A 25,238-nucleotide genomic window follows, 5' to 3' on the forward strand; every position below is an offset into this window, starting at 1 on the left:
GGCCCCGGCGCGGAGCCTCCACCCACCCCCGGCGGGGCGGGGCCGGGCGGCCGGCCCGGCAGCTGGGATGGCGGCGGGGGGCGCGGGGCCCTGCGATGGGCACGGGGTGCGCTGGGCGCTGCCGCTCCGCCCGCCGCTCTGCCTCGCCTGCGCCGTGGAGACCCTGGGCGACGGCAGCGCCTCGGTGGGCAGCGCCTGCCCCGCCGCCCCTTCCCTTGTGCGGCCGGGCCGCGGAGCGCCCCCTCAGCGGCCCCCGCCCCGCCGCCGGGGCTGCCGCTCTCCTGCGCTGCGCTTGCGGCTGGGGCGCGGCCGGGGTGGCCCTGGGCCAGGCCCGTCACCTCAGCACCGGGCCCTGGTGGCCCTTGACCCCTCCCCGGGGTGGTGGGAGCAGCGCAGGGCTCGGGCCCAAGGGCTGACAGGCTACTGTCTTTGATCCGTAGCTGGTGCGCAAGAAGCATGTCCTGTCCCGTCTCCAGGATGCCCTGGCCTGGCAGGCGCTGCCAGTCGTCCAGCTGCTGGCACCAGACGAGAGGGTCTGCATGCATTTGATAGGAACTCTCTTTGGTAAGAGCTCTGCTGAGCCCTAGTGCAGCAGCAGGGAGGAGGCAGTTAGGTTTTGTTAGAGGTGTGAAACTTCACATTTGAAGCAAAAAAAAAAAAAAAACCCAAGCAAAAGAATACTGAGGTGCCTACCTCTTCCACCATTCTGTTAGGTGTGTCATTACTCCCTGGGGAAAGCTACCTGTCACTGATTTAGAATAGATTAATTAATTTCTTCATTCCCCAAGGAGTAGTATTAGCATGTTCATAAAGCTCTTGCAGCTTTCCAAAGTATCTAGACATATCTGTAAAGTTTCTTTCTGGAGAACAGGGGGTAGCTGTGCTATGACTCTTCCCTGAATGCCCTCCATTCTGGTCTCATGCCTCAGGGTTTTCTCATCGTGCTGAACTGTGGAGTTCTTTGAAGATTCATATAGAAATGAAAGTGTGAGGTTAAAAAGGTGCTGCAGGATTTAATATTGACTCTGCAAAATGCAAATCTTCATAGTGGGTTTTCACACCATCACTTTAAATCTCTACAAATCCTGTAGCCATACGACTGTTACACCTGCTTCTTTCTGGTGGGTCAGCCTTACAGCAGAATAGTGTCAGAAAATGCCTTTCCAGTAACAGTCTCTGTGATCTTGAACATCTCTTACTGGTTTCTGTTTGCATAGCAGTGGTGTGGGAAACATTTTGAAATGTCCTCTAAAATCTTGGATGGAGAAGAAATAATGGTCTAAATGAGGGAACAGTAAGGCAGGAAGAGAAAGGTGGAGGATATGAATATGAGTGCCTTCAAAGAGCAAATATACCAGATTCCTTTAATTCCACTATCTCTTTTGCATATCACAGATAATTCTTGTTCTTTTGGGGGAAAGTGACTTACAAAACCCTTTCCCTGCCTTGAAACACTGAATAATTCAAACTGTTTTCCTGGTTGTTTTCCCACAAATTGTGTTTTGCATGTTTTGGAAGCATCTTTGTTAGAAACAGAACTTTGTGCAGGTTTAGTTCTCCCCACTGCACAAATTTTATTGAGTGCTGTCTGCACACATAATCCTATAGAGAAGTGAAGAAAGTGGTGCTTATAGCCAGTTTAGCTCTACATTGTATGGCCCTAACATGAAATAGCCCAGAAGACAGGGGAAATGTGCTTGCATTTCAGTGTTCGTCTGCTTTTAAATAATTCTCTCTCTAAGAAACTTTGTAATTGTTTTGAGTACAGCTTTGGGATTTTACTGTACTTGGTGTAACTCCTAGAGCAATTGGAATCCCAGTCTAAGCTTGAGGCTACAAACAATGGCATGTACCTTTTGCGTAGTACTTGGATGAACAAAGGATCATTTGGTGCAAGAGTATAAGAGGGACCCCCCAAAAGTTTGAGCAGTGCTGTGGAGGAAGTATTAATAGTGAATTCAGGAAAATACATTCTTTTTTTTTGAGAGAGCATATTGGGATAAGCACAGGCAGAAGAAAGAGGGTTAAGAGAAGAGAGGTATAGTGTGGAGTCTTACGTATGAGAAGGTGGCGAATTTCATGAAACTAATAATGCAACACTCCCTAATGCCATATACAAATAATTCCTAGAATTACTAAGGATTGGGCAGATGAGGAAGGAAATAAGTAATTTGTTCACCTGTCATAACATTGCTTTAGTTGGTCAAATTTCCAAGAGATCATGGAGTCTTCAGAGGAGAGGTCGTTCAGTGTGATTGGATATGTTGAAACAAGTGGTTTGGTGTGTTAGAAGAGGGAGTCTGAACTTGATGCTGTAGGTACCTGAAGTTGGAAGGAGCTGGGAGGTAGAGTTTCTTGTCTGCTGGGGTGAAGCAGGGGTTTATTTTAATATATCCAATCTTATGCTCTCATTGTACAAATAACTTAGGGTGTCTTCAAGGTCAATTTAATGTTGGGATAGTTTCCATATACTTTAAACCTGGTGTTCAGACTTGGTTTCAGGTTTTTCAGTACTGTGGAGGGAGAGAACTGTTCACAGTAATTAGTATAAATGGAGGATAGAAAGGACAGAAACTCACAGCTGGGCTTTAACTTCCGTCATTCCAGAGTGTTGTTTCAGATGTATAATATCGGATACACACAGTGAGATGTGGCGATGGCAGTAGTTACATATTCCCTAACATAGGTGGAGCCATTGACTTCAACTATAAAGTACATTAAAGATTTGCAAGAGAACCAAATGCCTCATGTCCCTGTGTCCTGCTTATGGAGGCACCTTTTGCCATACTCCCTGAGAGTATCCACCTTCCCCTGACAAAGTCAGGCTGGTGTCATGAGAAGCAGGGAATATGAAACAGTTCTGAAAAAAATTTACAGCTCTTTCTTACAAGAAGGAATTACAGCACTGGTGATACAAGCAGGAATGAGCTCCATGACCTATTGTGGTTTATTTTTTAGGGATGTTGCATACTGTGGAAGACAGTGGTGCCCTGGACCTGTTGGTAGAAGGTAAGAGACAGATGCCACATCTCAAGTACTGGCAGTTTCTGAACGGAGGATCTGTCTTGTCTGATAACTACAGTGAGATGCTCGGCTTCTACACAGCTTGAATGGGGAAGACCATCTACTGCCTATCTGTGCAACAGTAACAAGCAGTCTGTTCCCATTTTGTGGAGCAGAGGAGTGCATGCAGAATCAAACATTTAACATTTCTCTTACAGGTTCTGTGTGTGCCATGAATTTAGTGTCAGATGGGTAGCAGTGGTAAACAATGACCAAAGTCTCAGAGCAAATGGAAGTCCATGGGATCTACTGCTTTTTCCTCAGGACAAGAGGGTATTTGGGATTTAGCTGCACAGGCTGAAGATTCCTCTTTGTGAGGAGTCCCTAATTTGAAATCTGAAGGAAACATCTGCAGGGCTGACAAAGAAATCTCTGCAGTCCAGTTGACCTCAGACATCTCTGATGAGTCTAGTGATATTAGCAATGCAGTGATGCATTTCATGTCCAGCCATGAAAGGTGAAAGGAGGTGTGACAAGCTTTATCCAGAGGGGTTTTAGTTTTCAGACACTTGCTTAAAATGATGTTGAAAAGGTGAGAAGTCTTTCTGTCATGTTAGCAGTGTGTTGAGAGATGGATGTTCTCAAACAGAGGAATTTTAAATTAGTGTTACTTAACTCTTGAAAGCTTTTAGAGATTCTGAGAGTTTTGGGCAAGAAATGGCCATTAAACCCTCTATAAATCACATGTCTCAAGATATGATTCTGCTGAGATGCACAGCTCATTAGCTGAAGTAGTTCTCCTAGATAAACCTCCAGTATTGCCCTGGATATACCAAGAAATGGTGAACCCTGAAGTCTCTGGTACTTTTTTTTATGATGCTTTTCTAGGATACAAATCAAAAGTGTATGTTTTCCAAATGAGTCATGCCACGACAGCAAGATACATCCAAGACAGCCTTACCAAATCCTGTGGAACAATGTTCTGCACAGTGTCTCAGTAAAGGTGCTATTGAAAAAATTTATCTGCTGAACATTCAGGTGCCCAGTTGCAGAAGTACTGGAAGAGGAACTTGCTTCCTGAAACTAGTCTGGTGGTATATGTGTGGAGGCAGAGGCAGCCTGCCAGCATCAGGCAACTCCCTTGTGGTTTGCACATTCCAGGTGATATGCAACCAGTGCCTGGCAAACAGTTTCTTGTTGATTCCTCTTATTAGGACAGAGCTGACAGAGTTCTTAAAGTTTCAGTGAACCAAGAATAACGGCACTTGGGGCTGAGGAGGTGAACAGCACCACAAAGGTGACTGGGGCTTTGCTTTCTGGTAAGGTATATAGGATAACTGCAGTGGGGTGGAATGGCTGATAGACTTCACTCAATCTCAGGGACAGTAGTAGCTGGAGGAGGAGCTCTGACTCTAAGGATCCTCAGAAATTTCAATTCTGATATCTTGTCTGGAAAGATAAATTTTTTAAAGGCCAGTTTTAATACTGTAGGAAGCCTACTCTCTTCAATGACCAGAAATTTCAATGCTTTTGTAAAGCTAGAGCTTTGTTCCCTTCCAGGTTCCTTGCTGTCCTGATGTTCAGTTTATTGCTTGCAGTTCATTTCCATGCATGGTTTGTAGTGCAGCCAGAATGGGACTGCTGTAATGGTGCCACAGAGAGCTTGAGCCAGGCTATCAGAAGTAATAGAGCTGGGAATGCCAATGATACCCTGTTCTCGCAGCACCTCTGCGCTCATTTAATTTCTAAGCTCTTTGCTCACTGGTCTGCTAAAGCCCCGTGGAAGATGGATTGTGAGTGCTCTTGTGTGTGTATTACTGATCCTGTTTCTTCTGCCTAGTTCTGGTGCGGCTTGTGGTGGAGCTGAAGTCAGAACAGTACTTATGCTGCATTTTGAATGAAAGCCAAAAGGAGGTCAGTGAAGATGAATTCTCCTGCCCTTCCTCTCAGTCCTTCAGAGATTGAGAAATGAGTGACCCTGCAAGACTGCAGCTGCTGCACTGGGATGTAGCATCTACTGCAGTGGGATCATAGAATCATAGAATGGTTTGGGTTGGAAGGGACCTTAAAGATCATCCAGTTCCAACCCCACTGCCATGGGCAGGGACACCTTCCACTAGAGCAGGTTGCTCAAAGCCCCATCCAACCTGGCTTTGGATGTCCTAGTGCCAGCTCCCCTGCTGTGATGTTGGCACTGTTGGTGTCTACCCTGGAGTTTTTCTATTGTTCCCACGATGTATTGCAGCCATATGGCTTCATGATACAGTTATGAAGCTATGTGCCTTACTCAGGTTCTTCTTTTCCTATCAGTTTCAGTTATATGAGGAGCCTGTGCCATGGGCTCTTGCTCTCTTCGTTCCTAAGTTTAAGATGGTCCCATGGGGTACAAAAAACTGGGAAATAGCAAAAGGGGGAAGAAATTCAGATGGATCATCTGCTCCTGTAAAAGGTGGAGGGGAGAGAGAGGAAGAGGAGCAAGAAGCAAGGGATCCCTTGAATTAATTTAAAGACATTTTTGAGACTTAATGCTGTGTTCAGGGTTTTCCTGTGTTTTATCCTAAGTGGTGAAGAGGACCCATCTTAGGAAAAGATCCTGTGCTGGGGAGTTGTGCATCACTGAGAGCTTGCTGGTTTAGGTGCACTTCTGCCTTTGGATGTATCCTCATCAGTGAAACATTTTCTTTTTCTGTCTCCTCTACAGCTGTGCAAAGCAACTACCATGAGAAGCAGCCTGCCCACATTTGCTCTCTTGGGCAAGTTGGCAGATGCCATCCCAGGCTTTGCTGATCTGCTGGTGGTAGAGCACAGTGAGTAATATGTCATGTTCCACTGAAGGGTGGTTTTCACAGCCCTAATATGCACACGCGTGCATTCACTCCCCATTCCCCTGGGTGAATTCATGAAGGTCACACAAGAAGCCCATCCAGAAGTCAAGAGTGGCACTCAGGCCTCCTGGGCTGCAGATCAGAACCTTTATAGCAAGCTCGTCATCGTGCTCTTAGCCAGCCAGGCAAAAGCAGCCTCTCTGAACTGGGGTTGTGGGTCTGCTTCACAGGCAACATACATTTATTTTTTTTTAGCTTGATCCAGCCCCTGGTGGTCTGGTGAGCAAACTTAGCTGTTTGTGGAGGTAGATGAGATGATGGATCCTCGTGTGGTGAGCAGTGAGCTCCACTAGCCTTTATTACTGTGCCTCTGCTCCGAGGGTCAGAAGGTGCTGAGCACATCACTTGATTGTGGCATTCATTCATCTGCATACACCAGTCTGTCCCGGGGGCTTTTGCAAGTTTTCAAGGGAAATAGGTTGGTGCTTTTAAAATGCCAGCGAATGTTTGCCGTTTCTGTTCCTCATCCTAGGTAATTTAGTGGATCATCTGCTGATGGGCTTGATGTACCCAAATGAGGGTATAAAGGCTGCTGTCTGCTACTTGTATGGCAAGCTGTACTCTTCTCCTGTTGGCACAGAACGGCTCTCAGCACACTTCGAAGAAAGGCTGTGTAGTCTCTTCCTGAATACCCTGGGGTGTGCGCAGACAAAGGAGCTGCAGGTTAATTGTTTGGGTAAGGCATTGCTGAGAGAAACCTGCAAGGTGCAAGGGAAGGCTTAAAAGGAGGAAGAAATCCTTGGCTGGTTTAGACGCTCTAATGTGGTTTGTTCTCTCTAGAGGATCTTTTTGCTGCTTGTCCGAAGCACTCTATCCTTTCTGTTATTCCATGGCAATCACGTGGGCCAGACCTGCTGCTGAGCACCCCCAGCCCCCTGTTGTCTCTCAAGCCCCACATTCGCCCAGCACTGACTAATCCTCAGAGTCTCTTCAGATCTTGTGCTGTGGCCTGACCATCCCTCAAAGTGTTTGAATGCAAACGCTGTGCATGGGCAGGTGGGTTTTATAGAGCAGAGGGATGGAGACAAACAACAGTCTTCAGATGTGGAGCATCATATTATTTAGGTTACAAAGATAACATGGCACATTCTTGCAGTTATGCTTCCAACTACACATATCAGCTGTTGCTGGGGAGCACAATTTCAACCCTTCTGACATTCCTTGTTTGTAAACCATCCAGGGAATTAATTTTTCTTGTAGGAGGCAAGCAGGAACTGTATTGCTCCTCAGATCATCTGTTCAACTACTAGAAATGGATGATGATTCCTTTGAAAGTAGAATTCTATAGCTCAGATGATATCCCTTTGAATTTGTACTGACATGTACTGATGATTTGCATCAATACCTGTAGCAGTGATCTGATTCTTCTGAGGATTTTTGTGTGTGTCTATATATCCTTTAGCTAAATGCAGTTGTTTCAGTAAGAGCCTGTGAAAATAGAAGGGGAAGATAAATGCCAATTCTCTAGAAAGTGTTTCAGGGAAAACGTCGAGTCACTAGGATCACTGACTGCTAGGGAAGAATGAAGGTCAAGAGCTCTCCCAAGAAACAGTTTAAGGTGTGGGTACTAATGGAAGATAATGCAAGTAGAGAGCTCCTGAGATCATGTCCCCCTGTACATACATGTCTCTGAGAAGGAACAGAGAGCAGATCAGAGCCAGCAAAAAGCATCAGCAACAAGGGGTTGCAAGAACTGTGGTTCATGACAGTATCTGGGGACGTAGTGAAAACAAGCTCCCTAAACTGGAGGTGAGTGCTTTTGTTAGGAGTGCTGGAAAGGGGAGGAAGTTGGCAACAAGTCCTAGCCTGTAAATACTCCTGTGTTAGTATAATCCTTGCTTTGCCCAGTATGGTGCTCACTCTTGCTCCCCCTTTTGCAGGTTTGCTAAAGGAGCTGCTGAAATCTGACCATTTTGTATCTATTCTTATGAATAATTCAAAGACAGAGGAGGAGACTGAGAAATCAGAATTTTTAGAAGGGGAAAATCCACTGCCACTTGTTCTCAAAAAGGTGATTGCTGAAGTAGTAGTGAATTGTTGGTAGACGTAAATAACTTGATGACCTGTATTGAATCTTTATCTAAGGCATTATATATATGTAAGGCAGGGTGTTCTGTTGATAACACCAGCAATAGAGGCTGCAGTGAGAAATGGGGACACCTCTGTAGATCACCTCCTGTTCATTCCTGCATCCTGGAGCAGGGAAAATTTTACTCCTGGCCTCAGATGATTTTACTCATTCACACTTGAGGTCTGATACAGCACTTGCAATGCCTGCATGACTAAGCATGGGGGCAGAGCTGTTCTTACTCATGATATCTTCTGTTGTGGTTCTCATTTTGTACTTTTTTGAGTGTCTTTGTTTCAGTGTTTTATCTTGCCTTAGCAGGTTTAATCTGTGAAGTATATGCCAAAAGAGAGAATTTATGTTTAAAATTTTAAAATGAAGAGGAAACTTTCCTACTCATAGCTGCATAGTTGACTTCCTCTCTCCTTTTGACTTTCATTTCCCAACAGCTTTTGTTGACCAGAGATGAGATGTTGCAGGCAGCAAGTTCTCACTGTATGGCTGCAGTGCTGGTTCACTCTCCCAGCAGATATGCTCCTGCTTTTATCCATGCGGATGTTCCAGGTGAAAAGATGCAGTAGCATCTTATTGTTCATCTCCAAGTATCAAAGCCCTCCCTGGCTGTTTGTTTTAGGAATCAGTCTGGTTCCATGATATCCACTGGTGGCACAATGTGTGTGGTGACCATTTTATACCAATAGAAATGGCTAATGTGATTTTAAGAGTAGAAGAGGAGAGTAAGTTTTCATCTGAAAGTATAGAATCTGCTGTCAACAGGCAGAATGTAGTTTCCACAGTGAGAATTTGGACAAATCCTTGAGGTCAAGGTGCTTCTTGCAGGACCTTAGATACAAGCATAAACAGACTTCAGTTTTATCTCATTCCACTAAATATTGTAAGTTTGCACAGAATTTGGTCTAGGATTTAGCTTCGATTGCAGCTGTTGGAGATGGTTTATTGTTTTTCTGTAATCCCAGAAGACAGAAATACTTTCATTATACAAATTCTTTGGGAGATGTAAAAGTTCTGAGGAAAAAAAGATCACTACATCTGTGCTAAAGCTTGCTTAGTGGCTTTTCATTTGAACCAAAGGCTAGATCCACAATTCAGCTCCTTCCTACCTGCTGAGTTTGATCTAGGAAGGAGCCTGCCCATGGGTCTCTGCTCTCCAGTCACCTTATTTTGAAGACTAGCATAACCCTGAGCATCTACTCCATTCTCCATTCCTGCCATTTCATAATACAGCCGTTCTCCCTGCCACTGTTGCTATGCTGCCTCCTTTCCTCCTCCTGCCTCTGCTCTGTTCTAGGAGCAGCTGTGCCATGCATGCTGAGAGCAGCCTGCCTCTTACAGGGGTGACCTCATTTGTGTGTGTATGTGTTTACAGAGTTCCTGTTTGAATGTCTCTTGTGCAAAAGTGAAGTCCTCATCTGGTCAGTGTATTGCTGCCTGCTCCTCCTGACTGAAGAGCGCCTTTTCTTCTCAAAGTGTCACACCGTCTATGGTGAGTCATCAGCTTTTCTGACAGAGTGACTACAGTAATGCTTGTGCCTCTAGCTGAATTTCAATGCTCTACACACAGTCACAATTTCCAGTCAGGATGGATAAAGGACTGGAAATTAATATCTCTCAGATGTGTTTGTGATGTCCAACATAGCTCGAATTTACAGTGCCATTTTCCTAGTGAGTTCCTGATGAGCATTAATTCATTATAATAACCAGTTATCATGATTGACACTAGCTGAGTTACTATTAGGTGTTTCTGTGGACACACCAAGAGTAGATTTAGGAAGAATGGTTAAATTCCTTCTGTTCTTATGGATTTACCTCTATCAGTGGAGATTAAGGCATATTGTCAGGGAGCTGAGTGAACATTCAAGAGTTTTGGACAGTTGTTTCTGTCAGTGACTAATAATTGTTCAGATCTTCCTTCCTTTTAAAAACTAGTTTTGTCCATCCTGGAATCTGGGATGTTAAAAGCCTCTCTGTGACTTCTCTTGAACATGTGTAGGCATTGAATCTCTGGTGCGGAGTCTCCAGGATGTCCTGCAGATGAACAATGTGGAGTTGCACAAACAAGGGCTCCTGCTCTTCACTGAAATACTAAAACGGTAAGGGAGTACCCTGACAGGCTTTCACAGGCAGAGTTTGGTACCCTAAAATGGGGGCTGTGGTGCTTTTGCTTTTTAAGGTTTTCTTTTGAGGCCAAATATCTACACACTTCTGGAGCCTTTGTGTTTGAAGGATGATGCTGAACAATTGCACCTCCCTTATTCTTGCAAAGAAGGGCCTGTGGTTGTTTCTGAACCTTCCAGCTTGTCCTCTTTGTGCCTGCATCCATCAGTATATCTGCATCTTCGTGCTTCCCTGCCTATCTGGGAGGTGAAATCTCTTTTCAGATGTAGACAGAGCAGGAGGGAAGGTCAGGAAGGTCCAGGCATATGTGAGCAGGCCAGATCCTGCTAAGTGCGCTTCTGTGACAAAACAAAGCATGCAAATTCCATGGCCTCTAGTCTTCTATCATCATCTGAGCTAAATTCAAACTGCAAAAACAAATTCTAAGCTGAAATATTAATGTCTTCTGTCACTTTTTTCCTCTTGTTTTCTGCTAAGAAATAATATACACTGGCTTGTTTTTCTTCTGTGCTTCCTGTTCTTGCCTCTATGATCTTGTTCCTGTCCTGTCATGCTAGTGACAGAGTCTTGTTTTTGCCACTTAGTTCCCCCAAGAGAGCCCTTAAGCTGAATTTTGGAAATGTCATAGTCAATTTTGTAGCAAGTGGCAGGGTAAAAAGGAGAAGAAAAAGCAGCAGTGCTAGAACAGTGTGATGATGCCAGTGTGGGATCTGTCAAAAAGAGAAGCCAGGATGTGGGAAACACTAATTACAGCGTTTATGCTTGTAAAACAAAGAGAACACTCTGTGCAGTTACTCTTATGTTCTCGCACACCCATTCTATTTCTGAGCTTTGCCTTAGAAATTATGTTTTATTTAAAACACTCTCATAGTGGGGAAAGGGATCTTATGCTGGAACCTCTCCTCTTGGTTTTTGCTTGCAGCTGGATTCTCTTGTGTAAGTGAGCCCCACATTCTGGTGAGGTCCAAGCAGGACATTCTGTTCCCCTTGGCAGTATGTCAGGAATGGTGGGTAGCTCTCCCTGGTGTGCTTCTTGTCTCTCCCATCATAACCAGAGTGGCAGGCACAGTGTGGGGCCCAAAGACGAGAGGTTGCAGGAAGCTGCAAGAGTGCCATCCTTCACACTTTCCTCCCGGGCCCCAAAGACATCACGGTGCACCATACTGAAAGTGGGTTTGTGCATCTTGAATGAGTCAGCAGTACTCCTCCATCCTTTCCTCCCTGCATGAGTCAGTGAAGGCTTTTTTTCTTCCTGATGTGTTTTACTTCAGAAGGTCAGTGATTAAAGAAAGGAAATACAGAGGATTAACAGAATTACAGTATAAGTAGGAACAAGTTGGAAGTTCAGCGCATCACTTATGGCTTGGCTCCTGATGCCCGAGTTCCACAAGGCCTTTTCCTTGCCTTGCCCACCTCAGAGCTTTTTCTCACAGCAGAACATGAAGTTACTGCCAAGTTGGGTTTCTGTCCCACTGAGTGACTAAAAAGAATGTTTTTTCCTCTGTTTCCTTTTTGCCATGTAACTGGGCTACTAGTGTAATTTCTACTGAAGTTCACTTTTCCACTTGTGCGTGAGAGCATGTGTTCATGGCTTGCTTTAGTCAGGCATGACTGTGAAAAACGAATAACAGGGAATACTGGAATACTTTTGGCTCCCAAGTCTGGCTCTTGTCATGCTGTGCTGCTTTTCTTGCTTCACTTCGGAGAGGCTCTCTGGCAGGCTGTTAGTGCATGTAGCTGCCTGTCTTCCCCCTGCCCTCCCAACAATACCTGACTTGCCAGGAGCCAAATGAGCATAATCTGCCATTTACACAGCTCTGTCCAGTAATGGGATTAATGGCCTGTCATCCCTCTATGCTCTCGTGCTGAAAGCTCAAAGTTGTTGGGGCACAAGGTGATCAGATGATCAAAATGCTCACTATGAAGAAGAATTGTCAGAATAGTTGGAGTGTGTTTATTTTCCTGATTACTTTTCAAGTTCATGAAGGTTCCTGTCCTTCCAACACCATCTGGCGTCAGAAGTGCTACAGGACTGTGAGAGAAGCTATTCTCATGGCATCGTCCCTGTTCTAGGATGGTGATGTTTGCTTGTTTACTCAAGAATATAAGTTGCCAGATGACCCCACAAATGCCAGAGCAGATGGCCTGAGCATAAAGTCCTAGGCACAGAGATCACTGTATTTTGCAAAGCTTGTTTTTCTTATGCTTTTCATGTCAGTCTTCACTGGAGTAGTCACACAGTTATCCTGTCTGTGGGTTTTTTCATCGTAGTAGGGCTTCAGATGGGCTGAAGTTCACTCTTTGTGGCAAACCCTCTACCTGCTCAAGTCTGAGAGTGCCTCCTTGAGAGCATCTGGCTCTGAATAATGAAAGGCATGGTTGGAACCACAGAGCCCAGCTGTCCATTTGGTGAAATGAGAAAAGGGCACCACAGTTACCTAAATCTGACAACGTTCTCCTTGCTTACTCTGTTTTCCTCTTTGCAGGCAACCCATGGAAATCAAATTATTCACAAACCGAGGTGTATGTATAGAAGCCATTGATGTTTTGATGGAGACAGTGAACTGCCCAGTGCTGGAGGTGGCAGTGGAGGCTGTGAGAGCTGTGGCAGCTTTCCTGAGGTAGGCAGGAAAGTATTTACAGGCTTTTCTTCAGATAGATACTTTGATACCACGTTGGGCTCTACAGCTCCCCTGTGGCTGTGTGGGTGAACATGCTCTGCAGTGGGACTTGTGGCTGAGGCAGGCGTGGGTACAGCAGAGCCAGCTTCCCACCCACCTCAGAAGGCTTCCAGGGCAATGAAGCTGCAATAGGCAGCAATTCACTGCAGCAAGGACCTGGTGTCCCAGGCAGGCTCGTACGATGGCTGCTGTGGCTTTGTCACTCTGTGCCCCATCCAGATTGATAAGAGCAAGCATAAGACCCTGGATAGTCATATGCTTCCTGACTGTAGTGGGAACAGACAGTGAGGGCAGTGAGAGTATGTTTGGGTGCATATGTGGATGAAGGCACAGTTCAGATGTTGTGACCTTACTATGCTGTGCTGGAGAGGTGTGGCAATGGCATACTGACATTAGAAGAGCAATTATTTCTGATGGTGTTGCCTTCCCAGCAGGGAAGTCCCCAGCAGGGGCTGTGCATAATGTCTTTCTCTTGGCTTGTTCAGGAAGGACCATCTGAGCTCCCCTCCAATCCCATATGAAGAGCTGCAGAAGTTGCTGGAGGCAGCACTGAAGCGATGTGCTGACCTTTCCCCACCACAGAGCAGCAAGAGGCATGCAGTAAGTTAAAAGTTGCTGTTGCCTGTTGGTAGGACCAAGCAGGACAGGGTTGATCCTCCTAGCACACTATGTGGATGTTATGTATGTGTTCTATCCTCTTACCTGTTTGGTTCTCTGATACTTCTTTTGATCCTCTTGCCTCAAAATGGTACCAAACTTTGTCTTTGAAGTAGATGAAGATGGATGCTGGTAAATGTTATCTCTCTAAATCAATGAAGATTTGTGGGGCAGTGCTTGAGCACGCTGTTCTCCTTATGTGTCCAGTACTCCAAAGTCATTGGAACTTCCCCTTCTTCAGGACTCTGCCTTGTAGGCTGCATTGGTCAATGTATTTTTTTGGCAATGAACATCTCTTGTTTTGCATTCAGATCAAGAGTGTCATCATATATGCACTGTGATCCCTCAGCAAGGGAGGTGTTAGCTATTGTTTGAACTGTAAATTCTTTCCCGTTCCTGGAATTTGTAGTTAGTGTGATGTGGTACTGGGACCTCTGCATTTCTGAGAGCCCCAGTTACAGATGGCTAGCGAAAGACAAGGGCTGAGCCTTCTTGCGATAGGCTTAGAGCTGTGTAGGTTTAGATCACGTCTGTAGTGACAAGAACATATTGTTGGAGTACCAGAGCTCCAAATTCTTGATGAACTATCTTATGACCTAAGTTCTGTGGTACCAGATATTTGCCTTGTCTGCCCGGAGAAGGCAGAACTGCTTTCTGCCCCATAGGCAGATGCTGGTCAGTTTGTTTGCACACATGCAGAGCTTGGTGTCCCTTTCAGAATTTGAAGCTTCACAGGAAGGAAATTAGGCAGATAGTGAGGATATCCAGACTGTCTTTAAAGGGAGAAAAGGGTCAATGATTGTACCTCTGCTAAGGTATCTCAGCATGAAATGGAGAAGGAGTTCTGAACTGCCGGGCATCAGTGTGTAGCTGTGCCCTCCTCTGGTAGTATTTGGAGAAGACCACCACAACAAGTTAAGGCTTAAAAGCAGATTTTGAGTACCAAGTTGTTCCCACTTTGGAGAAATTATTAGCTCTGATGCTTCAGTTGGCTTCTGGCTGAGCTTGGTAGGATGCTGTGGGAACAAGAGCTAGTATGTGGATCATTGTTTAAAAATCTGAGCCAAAGTAGGGAACTTCTAAGATTTCAGTGCTAAGCAAGGAGAACTGTTCAGTGTTGGAAATTTAAAAAAATACTACATTTTCCCATAAGGGCTTTAAGGTCCATTAGGTGAGATGTTTAAAACTCAGATGAAATCAAATCATGGCAATACAGGCTGTAAAGACAGGGCTGTACAGAAATAGTAACTCTGTAACTGTCTTCCGTAGGAAGAGCACACAAGCTCTCCAACTCTGCCCTCCCTGGGCAAAGCACAATAGTGAAAAAACAGTTGTGTGAAAGAAGTGAGTGAAGTGAAATCTGTTGTTCCTCCTGCTGCTCCTGTCAGAGAAGAAAGCTATTTTTTCTGAAAGTGAACATAAGATTTTAAAGACTTTTCTCCTTTAACAGAGTGATCTTCTATTCTCGGTGTCTCAGAGTCAACCAGCGAACAGAAATCTCGGCAGAGTCCCTCAGAGACAGTGTCAGTTCTTGCTCAACACCCTGGAAAGTTTCAGAAATGCTTGCAGGTGAGGACAAGTCAGGAAGGTGGGCAGGTGACTGGTGTGTGTCCACATCTGTCCATTCTTTTGCCCTTGCAACTGAGTTCCTCCACCCAGCCCCACCAAGGAAATATCACAGGTGCGTTAAATGCATGGCAATTGTCAGTGAAACAGCAGACTGAGGGATATATAATAATAGTGAAAATTTTGTGACCCATGGATGTGCCTCTCCCATGAAATTTGTCTAGGACCTATCAGGACCTATCAGTTTATTTCATGTCTTTGGGCTTTGAGGGACTGCTTGAAAATTAACCAAAACTACTGACAGTGTAAGAATTGTTGGAAGGTATGTATGAAAACAGATTCCTGTACCCTAGAGTATGTGGTCTCACTGCCAGAAGGGATTAACCATTTAACAGATGCTGGCCTTGGATTTGCTCATGGCTGTGACCTGTTACCGCAAATGGGTCTGTAGGCACCAAATTTTCCTGTTTTGCTGGATGAGAGTTATTTGTCACCCTTGGCTGCACAGCAGACAGCGCTAGATGAGTTTGTGTATGAATCAGGATCAGTTGTTAGTTGTGGTCCACCCAACTTAATTTTTGCCTTGCATCACTTGTGTTTGGCTTGGCTGATATAATTCAGTCAGAAGCAGGTATGCCTTTCTGCACTGACCCAGAGTTTTGCGGTGGTGTTAGAGGGCACTTGGATTCTGTCATGGATTTTAGATCAGCTGAATGGTCCCTTGGCTGATTTTCACAAGGTTTGCTGTATTGTGTACCTGGCTGAAAACCAGTCTTGCCACACTAGGGCTTCCCACAGCAGATGCTTTCTTCACAGAAACTGTCTTCCTTTCCCAGGTTGTGCTGTTGTGCAGCCTTGATGACTTTTAATAGCTTCACTCAAGAGGCAACTGTGTGATTACCAGATTCCTGTGTTTCCAGCCTATTGAGTGTTTGTGAGTCCGTGATGGTGAAAGTCGTGATGGAAATTTAGTATCTCCTGACTTCCTTTGCAGAGTGAGGAGAATTCCTCTCTCCTCTGTTGTCCACTTTGTGTTTGTAGGTTAGCAGTGGAATTCCAGGGTGACTTCATGGCCCAGGAGAACGCTTTCACTGCCCCCAACTCTGAGAGCAAGGACACGCTGAGCAAGTTCTCTGAGTTCCTGTTGAGGATTTGTGACAGTCTCTGCATCCCCATGGTCATGGTAGGGTTTCTTTTGAACTTGGTGTGTTCCTTATGTGCCTGGAAAGGTGCTTTCAAGCCCCAAGAATGGGTTGGACAAATGGTTTTTTGGGAAGAGAAAATGTAGAGTAAACCAAGAACAGCTGTGGCATTTACCACCTCTCTAGAGCCACATGTGGAATTATACAGTTAATGAGAAAAGGAAATGTATGGTCTCAGAGGGTGGAGAATTTCATGAAGCTTCCATGTAGATGGCAGTGTCTTTCGTCAGACTGTGCAATCCCCATAACCTGCCTACCATGCTATCTGATCCATGGCAGCTCTGGATGTTGCAGAAAATGAAGAATGCCTGAACTGTTGTTTCCCATTCTGCCACTTTTCCAAAACTTGCCTGTGTCCCAGAGAGCAGCTGTGTTTTGCATCTGCAATTTCATTTTCACACTTCTTTCTGGAAGGTACTGATGAGGCTGCCCAGTCTGCACAGCAAGGACAGTACTAAGCACTGTGCTTCACTAAGGCCAGGGACATGATTTAGAAAATAGCAGTGGAGAGTCATGTGTGCTTTAGTGCTCCATACAGGCCTGTCCCTAAGACACTTCAAGCAGAATTGTCAAAACAGTGTAACTATGGTTGGGGTTCCTAATGTTTAGTAAATTTTGCTTGTGCTTTGCTACAGATTCAGGTGTATGGATCCTTGCAGTTGTTGGGAACTTGGGGATGTTTTGATTGGTGTTTTCTTAACCAATCTCTTGGTAGACAAATGCGGTGGCATTGCTGTTTTCCTCCCTGATGTGAAGGTGCAGTGCATGTCCAGTTTGGCAAAGCTGGAGTCAGTAAACTGTTTGAACTTGCATAAAAATTAATGGACTGTGAAAAAATTGTCCAGTGACCTGCTACAAGAGTGAGTTGAGTCATTCTGTTCTAAACAGTGTAGGGATGGACTTCGTAGAGAGCTGAAATGCCTGTGTTTGCCACTGCTCAATGAAACACTGAAGCACAAGTGTTAAGTGTTACTGAAGTCAGCTGAACTTGAATATTTGTCCTATGTTGTATGCCATGCTGGAGAATTAGCCATCTGACCTGTAAGAGCAGTTACTTCCAGGGCAATGTGGGCAGTAGTGTTAGTCACTGTGGATTAAGGCCTAACTGGTTGCCAGCTGGAGTCTGGAAGAAGTTTCTTGTCTGGTGTAATGTCTTGCAGTGTTAGCGCAGCTCATACCATTGGCAGAGGGGAGTGTCAGTTGCATTCAAAGTGCTCTGTGAGCCTGTGTGCTTGCTGCCAGACATTTTGGTAAAAGAACTGTTACTCCATTTGTTTGGATTTAGAAATCCAACTTTCTGGGCAGGCAGGAGGCCAGAGGGAAGCTGCTGCTTTCACTGTTTATGCACCCAGTCTTTTCATCTCTCCACAGAGCTACCTGCAAAGGGCTGTCAGTCTGTCGGTGGTGGAGGTTTTCATCTCAACACTTAATATCCTCTTTACAGTGGTGCCAAACATGCGGAATAAGTTCTCCAAAAAACTGGGTAGGAGGGTAGTGTGGGATCATGTTCTCTGTGCTCTCAACTTAACTGATGGAACTTGCTGCTACTGCATATTACTGGGGCAACGAGCTTAACAAGATTTTATGTGGAGGATTATATTACATGTTTATATGAGTAAGAATAGAGTGCACAGTCATGTTCAGCAGGATGAAAATGTTATTTGGTCTAGCAGTGATGATGGGACAGGTTTTATTTTGGATAAGTGTGTTGTGTCAGCTTTACCCGTCCCTCTGGAATATTCAGAATTGGCTGTTCCTGTAGACAGGGATTATGTTGGAATTGTTGGTGGGATTTTACTATGTAGAAATCCTATTTACTCTGTGTATTCCTTATTCTTCACACATCAGAGAGCTGATGTAGACAATTCCTCTGTTCTAAACATGTGAAGTTGGCAAATCTTCACTTCTCCTGAGAAAACAAATGAATCTCAGATATTTCCCTCCAGCCCAACCTCGGAGTAGTTTGCTTTCTGAGAGAAAGCCTAACATACGTATTCTTATTGAGATGGCCTGCCCTGTTTACCAGGCTTGTGTGGGGATGGTTATGGGACCTGCCTACTCTTTTCCCTTATCCTACATGTTCTGTGCTCCTTTGACATTTCTGTCTCACTTTCTGTCTAGCATCCTCCTCCTTCATCCAACTGACACTGGAGCTGAAGGCCAGATTTTGCTCTGTACAAAGGTATTGTGTGTATTGTGAGGGAGTCCAAAATTTCCAGATGGGAAAGCAGATCATGCCTTATCTAATGCACCTGAATAGGCAAGACAGGAGGCTGAAAGACTCAAGAGTGGTTGTATCTTACTGCAAAATGTAAATGGTAACTGACAATGGAAAAGCTGGATGTGGGAGAAGGGAGAAGCAGTTGGGTAGGGGGCGGATGGATTTACATGGCGTTGTGAGAATTCTGTGCTCCGTCGTGAGTCGCACAGGCAGAGATAAAGCAACTTGACTTTGGAATAGTCAGATCAGTGGGTGTTTTGAAAAGAAGTATCAGTAGCACCAGTTCCATCTGAGCTCTGGCTTCCTAGGCACATACTACCCCTATTGGTGTGTTCCTCATGGTGTGATAATGTATAAGAAATGGGAGGGAGGAGGAAGACTTCAATAGCAGGCATTGCAAAGCATCTCCTGTAGTGGAGGCTATGATTTCTAAGTTGAGGAGTACTTGGGGAGATGCTCTGTAGGTCTACAGAGATGTTTTACCTCCTCTTTCCTGTGACTGTATCTCACTAAAAAGTAAACAAAACACACAGCACTCCTAGTCCAGGTTACTACTGTGGAACTTAGAGTGGGGACATTTGTGCCTGTGTGGTGGAAGTGATCTAGGCCTCTGAGTACAGTAGTGGGGGGTGCCAAGGATAGTGTGTTATGGGTGTTGTTTGGTTATGTCCTGTTCTACAAGGAAATCTTTGGAGAGAGAGAAATACCTGGAAGTAGAGCTGTTCTCACCCTTTTAGTTAATATTTTATCATTCTTCAGTGTTCTTCCCTGGAAACACCATTGCTACAAAATCTAACTGGTATTTGCCAGTGGAATCATGTACTGGGAGCTACGCTTAAACACCTCCCATTGTCTGCAGTGTTAGGGGTCCTACCCTTACAGGACTCCCCATGTATACCTGGCAGGGTGACTGTGAGAGTACCCCACTGCATTCATATTGGCCCAAGATCTATGAACTCCTTCACTGATGTCACTGCACGCACTCGCCACGTTGGTGACCTGACTGTCCTTTGGGAACTCATCATTTTCCTGGAAAGCCTAGGCTGCCTCCTTGAGTCTTCTTGTGATGGGGCAGGTGCTTGTATGTGATAATTCAGTAAAATGAGGTCTGGTAGACAGTGTGTGATATTAGAAGTAGGAAAAGGATGTTTCTAGCCTCCTTCTCTGTATCTTTCTGCTCTTCTTCACAGTAATCCTGTCCTGAATCAGACCTGTTCCAGCTTCCTCTGCAACTTGTGCCTGAACCTTTACTCTGCCACAGAGAAAAGGAGAACATCTCAGGAGGGCAAGTTTGGGGAAAGAGTAAAATTGCTTTATGTAGTTTAAGGCCCTGCCACCTTCTGTTTGGGCAATAGGTGCAAAAAAATATTAGAAAAGGACAAGGGAAGAGGGAAGGGAGAACACATATAGCTCAATTTGGAGAAATTTTTCCCCAGCTTGTTTTTAAGCTGGTGCAGCAAGGAGGTAACAGTCAGAATGCCTTTTGAAGAGTTTGGAACCCTGCCTGAAAGAATGCGTTTCATCTGCCTATGATTTTGTTTACATGGTGACATTTATTAGCACAGCTGTGCATGGCTTAACTGAAATGAAATTACTTGCCACACAGTCACTCATATCTGCAGATTAAGGTAATATTTTCCCCTCTGGTGTACTCTGTAAAGCTTTCCTGTCTACACTGCAACTTTCCATAATAGTTAAGTCCAAAATGAATGAGATTAAAGTTTCCACATCACAAAAGCAACTTTTCCCACTGGCAGTGGTTGGTCACCATACAGGCAGCATCAGCAAAGAACTGGGACCCTCAAACAGAAGTGTCTTTTCATCCCTAAATTTTCCATTTCCTCCATTAAATCAAGTGTCATGCCACTATTGATGCCAAATCATAGAGATGTGCTTACTGTGTGCAGACTGTGGAGTAGTAGGTTGTTCCACTCTTCTTTGTCATAGACGTTCCTCATCACTGCCTGCCTGCTCATACTGGTTTGATTTCTAGAGCAAGAGATGTCTACGCTCCTGCAGAAGGGTCTGCCTCAGTTAAACTACACCATTGCTGAAAGCCTTCTCCTCCTGTCTGAAACCCCCGAGCCTTTCTCTTTGGATCAGTCTCTTTGCAGCCACCAACACTGCTTCTTACTACTCTTATACTTTGCCTACACCCTTGGGGACAGGTGAGCCATGAGTATACAAGGCAAGTGGTTTTGTGGCCATTACATACCATGTATTGGTGGGCAAAGCATATCTGATGTTATTGTTTCCACTCCAATCTCCTTGAATGCAGGTTTGTTCCAGATGCAGAATTATTTCTAGCCATAAGAAATTTCCTCCTCTCAGCACAGGACCGTGGAGACTGTCCTCCTCCACACATACTCAGAGCTGCACTTTACCTTCTTGCTGTCTGTCAGGATAAAGGCAAAGCCCTGGACTTGGTAAAAGAAGATTTCATTCCTACCTCTTGGAACCGTTTTTTGAAACTAAAGTTTCTTCCCACTCCCATCAACCCTCTTGCAGAAAGTATTTTGCAATAGGTGGTGAGTGGTGAATGAGTGAAGAGCGTGCAGTGCATCTACACTCTGGAAAGTTAACCATGAAAACCCACAGGGGAATATAGATTTGATGGAATAAACTTGCGTATGTGTGGGAAGTGTAAATGCGTTGGATAGGCTGTGAATTCACATACAGAATATAATAAATTTCATAGCTTCGATCTCCTGAACACATCTCCAGCCTCTGCAGCAGGCTTTCTAGTGTTCCCATATGACTCTTTGCTGCTGCACAGCTTTGAGCTCTGTATAAAGCCTACAAGTTTCTTAGCCTTTGTGATGCAAATGGGCTTCACAAAATGATGTTTAACTGATATATTTGATTGTCTACTTAAAAGGCCGTGTGACTGTTTCTCACAGTAAATTCTCATCATCTCAGCTGTTTGATATTCAGTATCTAGTGATTATTTTGTTCTCTCTCCCTCTCCTCCTTTCCCTCTCACACACTTACCAGAGGTCGTTGTGTACCATAAGAAGGATCCTGGATAATCTTCCGGATCTGAGCTTGGTCTATGTCCATTGTCCTCTCCTGCTGAAATTCTTCCTGCACTACCCTGAACTTATGGGGAGATTTGGACACCAAGTCCTCCAACTCTGGTTTTCCTGGGGAGACTGCAAGCAAACTGAGGCTGAAGAACCTGATTTTGACACATCTGATCAGCTGAACAGTGCTAGCCCATTACTTCCCATTCTGAAGAGCAATTCCAGCATTTTGCTTATTTTACTGGTATGTGACTTTCACAAGGACAGGCTGCTATCCTGGCCGTGTTTTATGGGGGCTTCGGTTCTTAAAGCCCTCAGTGATGTTATGAAGCCAAAGATGTTGATAGAAGGGGCCATGTGTGTATACATAGACTTCTACCTGCCAAGGAAGCCTGATAAGGAAAATGGGACTGTGTGTGTGTTATCTTGTTCTATGTCATCCACCCACTGTGATAGGAAGGGATCTTCTAAGAGTTGGCTGGGAAGGGATCTGAAGGGTCTTGCTGAGGTATGCCATGAAAAACCCTTTTCCATTCTCTATCCAGATACACAGCTGGGTGCTCCAGATTCTTCTGTGCCAGCCTTTCAAGAAGCTATTTTGCTAATTTGGGAGCAATGTTTTGTTATTGATAGATGAGAAGGGTATGAGGAACAAGAACTTTGAAAAAGCAGTGTGCAGAGAGAAGGTCTTGAGAGCACACTTTTCTGTTTGTTTGTTTGGGGGTTTAATTTTGTTTTGTTTTTACTGGAGAGTCTTGTCAGAGATTTTTGCAGTACTCTTGAGTTTTCAGGACTGCAAATAACATGTTTTGTTGCTCTTAAAAAATAAAAATCTTGAGACAGGGAAAATTAATCAATGCAGGAGAGAAAGGGGCCTTAAAGTAACAGACTAGTGTGTTTGCCTTTAGCTGGTGTAATGAGCTCTGTTAATGTATGTAATCGTAACAGAATCCATGTCCTGATGGCTGCTTAGAGGCTGTCTCTCACTGCCACCACTCTCACCTGCCCTGTCACCCCTCCCCATTAGTGGCCACTTGTCCTGCAACTGTTCAGCCAGTCACATATGAAGTATTTGCTAACTTTTCTACGCAAGAACATGAGATTTGCCTGTAAGGGCAAAAGCTAAGAGTTGTGATGTTTCTTCTCCAGTCTGTTAGAGAAATTAAAACTAAGTATCATTGAGAAGACAAACCCATGTCAGCAAATGGTGAAGAAGCAAGAGGAAGCAAAGTTTGATTCTGAGTGGGCATCCATTGGGCATTACAGACTGGCATGTATTTGTTCTGATCTAAGAGGTTATGAAGTAAATTTTAATATCTGGAGTTACCGAAATGGCTGACAGGAGGGTTCTTCTGTAGGGCAGTTCTTTCACAGGGTGATATTGCAGAGTAGGTAGCAACATCCAGGCATTTGATTCAGTTGCAGAGCATTAGTAAAAGTGGTCAGTGAGTTTTCATATCAGTACAAATTAAGGAGAAGTGTCCCATGAGACTTGCCCACACTGTTATATTTGGCAGTAGTTCTGGAGCTTATCGCTCCATAAACTGAAGCATCACAGGTCTGTCAATAAGCAAAACATAATCAGTGTCTCCTTCCCTTAATGGTACAACATTCCTGCTTTCCCTTTCTGTCTTCCCATGTGCTCTTGCAGAAATACATTCATTTGGCTCTATCCCAGTCTTTAAAGCGAATTGTAATAAATCACAGGCTTTGACAACTCACCTTTCAGTTGTGGAAGCGCATATTCAATCTGAATGTAGATGGACTAACAATACAGAGCAATATACTGGGATAAATATACTGTCAGATGTAAGGAAAACTTACAAGGTGAATAACCTAAGCTTCAGAATGCACGAGTGAAGTGAAAAGGCCTCTGCATGGTACCATGAAACAAAAACATATGTCGTTCCAAGGATGATTTATTTGCTTATCTACTTTTAATAATTGTCTGGATTAGATGTAATTGATGGTTAGTGACATCATCTGAGACCTTAAGCTCCTGAGTAGGAAGGAAGATGTTAACACAATGGTGCATTTACCAGGACCAGGAAGGCTGTGGCCCTTGGTTCATGCCATTCTGTGCTCAGTTTATCTGGGGGTGAATATGATTGCGATGACACACTGTCCCATTTGTCTTCTCTATGCTCCAGGTCTGAGGTACTCTCTCAGAGAATAGAGACATTGGATTCCTGAATGTCAGATGAAGCAGATCTATGTCAGCAGAGCCGATTGTACAGACAGCTCCCTGCCCTTTATTCCTAAAGGTCTCTGATACAGGCAGGATTTAGGCTCAGAACTAGAGAGCTTTTTCTGTCACAGGCAGCCTGTTCTTACTTTAACTGCTTTCCTTGTGTATGGAGTCCCACAGCCATTTCCTCTCCGTCATCCCAGTCTACTGCATTACTACTGTGTGATAGGGGAAGGCAGCTGGAAAAGGCAGCAGACTGTCCAGTCAGGCTGCAGGCTCAGTTGCTGAGACCAGTTTCCTGTTTACCTCTTCAGCTGTACCATTTGCAGTGCAGTAGCCAGGACTACTGCAGGAAGAGAGGAAAGGTAGTGCTGACGTAGTACGTGTCGAGATGGTCATATTATGTCAGCGCTACCAGGCATTTTCTGCCTGATATTTATGGAACTGCCTCTGTACACGCTATGCAAGTGAATTTAATGTTAAATACCTTAACATCAAGAGTATGCCCAAATTAAGGCTACTGGCTCCGAAATTCAGTTCAGAGACTGCAGACAGAGCTCTGTAGTCAAAAAGCAGGCTTGTGGGATAAGTGCTGTGTACATGACTCTTCCCTTTCCTGTGACTGAGTGATTGCTTGCCTGGTTTATGTAGGTTTTATGCAGTTTAGCTGTTATGTTACTACTGCACATACAAAGCTGCCAGCCTTTTGAAAGTTAGTAACTATGGACTGACTCGTAAGCTTGATTTTAAATAAGCATCTTTAATATGCAACCTGATTATTCAAAACAACTAGATAAGCAGAAGTGCTAGAGGCTCTGTTTTCTTGTTTAGGATCTCACTGTCTAAAACCTTCACCTTAAATGCATATTGCCCCTATAATTACATAGCTAAATACATTCTTTAAATGAGATATTACTCAGAGGTGCCTAACAGACATAAGTCCTTCTCATGTTCAGCCCTTCTCATATTCAGTTTTCTATTTAATGAGTACATACTTAATCTGAATGGTGCTTTATTAGGCTGTTTCCCAAGGCATCGGATTAGCATAATGGTATTAAATAGCAGTGACTTTTGCCTAATCAGGGTAGAAAGGTAACGTGTAATTTCTTTCCTCGCAGGACCTGGTCTGCTCAAGCTCTGTGAAAGTGGCTTGGAAGATGTTAATGACTCTAAGAACCTTCCTGGAAAGAAATGAGGATGTCCTTGTCTGTGACCTCCTCCGGAGCCGATTCCTACAGATTCTGCAGCAGCTGTTGGTAGAGAGCAGCTCAGCCACCCTACAAGGTGACCCCCACCTCTGTGACTTGGTCTTGCTGTAAGATCAACTAGCAGAGTAGGTGGCTGAAGGGACACAGTCTGGGATAAAGTAGTTTTGAAGTGCTGATGTAGCTTCAGTACTTATCTGCATGAAGAAATTTATAAACAGAACTGTACTGATTTACTTTCCTCTTTCAGAGATTAGTTTTGAAATGAGAGTCTTTTTTTCTGATTTATGTTGTTCTGGCTTCAAACTGTGATTGTTAAACCAAGGCAGGGTTCTCATATACTGCCATCAGTGTTCAAATGGAGAGCTGTGCTGGTAAATCTTCCAGCTTGAATAGAGGCTCA

The 25,238-nt window shown here is 44.4% G+C and overlaps 1 protein-coding gene across 2 annotated transcripts in view; it reads left to right on the plus strand.

Moving 5' to 3' along the window:
• Positions 1–38: 38 nt before the first annotated feature.
• The window catches only part of MEI1 (meiotic double-stranded break formation protein 1), a 37,385-nt gene continuing 12,185 nt past the window's right edge, over positions 39–25,238 (plus strand). For both annotated transcript variants that reach the window (XM_027655185.1, XM_027655193.1), the window contains exons 1-21: positions 39–184; positions 441–564; positions 2,959–3,009; positions 4,844–4,917; positions 5,705–5,810; positions 6,361–6,564; positions 7,769–7,899; positions 8,406–8,520; positions 9,344–9,460; positions 9,968–10,067; positions 12,579–12,713; positions 13,259–13,373; positions 14,881–14,999; positions 16,038–16,179; positions 17,570–17,681; positions 18,320–18,380; positions 19,610–19,704; positions 20,413–20,587; positions 20,698–20,845; positions 21,414–21,686; positions 24,749–24,914. In XM_027655185.1, coding sequence (XP_027510986.1) covers positions 68–184; positions 441–564; positions 2,959–3,009; positions 4,844–4,917; positions 5,705–5,810; positions 6,361–6,564; positions 7,769–7,899; positions 8,406–8,520; positions 9,344–9,460; positions 9,968–10,067; positions 12,579–12,713; positions 13,259–13,373; positions 14,881–14,999; positions 16,038–16,179; positions 17,570–17,681; positions 18,320–18,380; positions 19,610–19,704; positions 20,413–20,587; positions 20,698–20,845; positions 21,414–21,686; positions 24,749–24,914 — 2,680 coding nt within the window. In that variant the 5' untranslated portion in view covers positions 39–67. The remainder of the gene's footprint in view (positions 185–440; positions 565–2,958; positions 3,010–4,843; positions 4,918–5,704; positions 5,811–6,360; positions 6,565–7,768; positions 7,900–8,405; positions 8,521–9,343; positions 9,461–9,967; positions 10,068–12,578; positions 12,714–13,258; positions 13,374–14,880; positions 15,000–16,037; positions 16,180–17,569; positions 17,682–18,319; positions 18,381–19,609; positions 19,705–20,412; positions 20,588–20,697; positions 20,846–21,413; positions 21,687–24,748; positions 24,915–25,238) is intronic.

The sequence above is a fragment of the Corapipo altera genome, unplaced genomic scaffold (assembly GCF_003945725.1).
Source record: "Corapipo altera isolate COAL_440 unplaced genomic scaffold, ASM394572v1 1, whole genome shotgun sequence".
NCBI lineage: Eukaryota > Metazoa > Chordata > Aves > Passeriformes > Pipridae > Corapipo > Corapipo altera.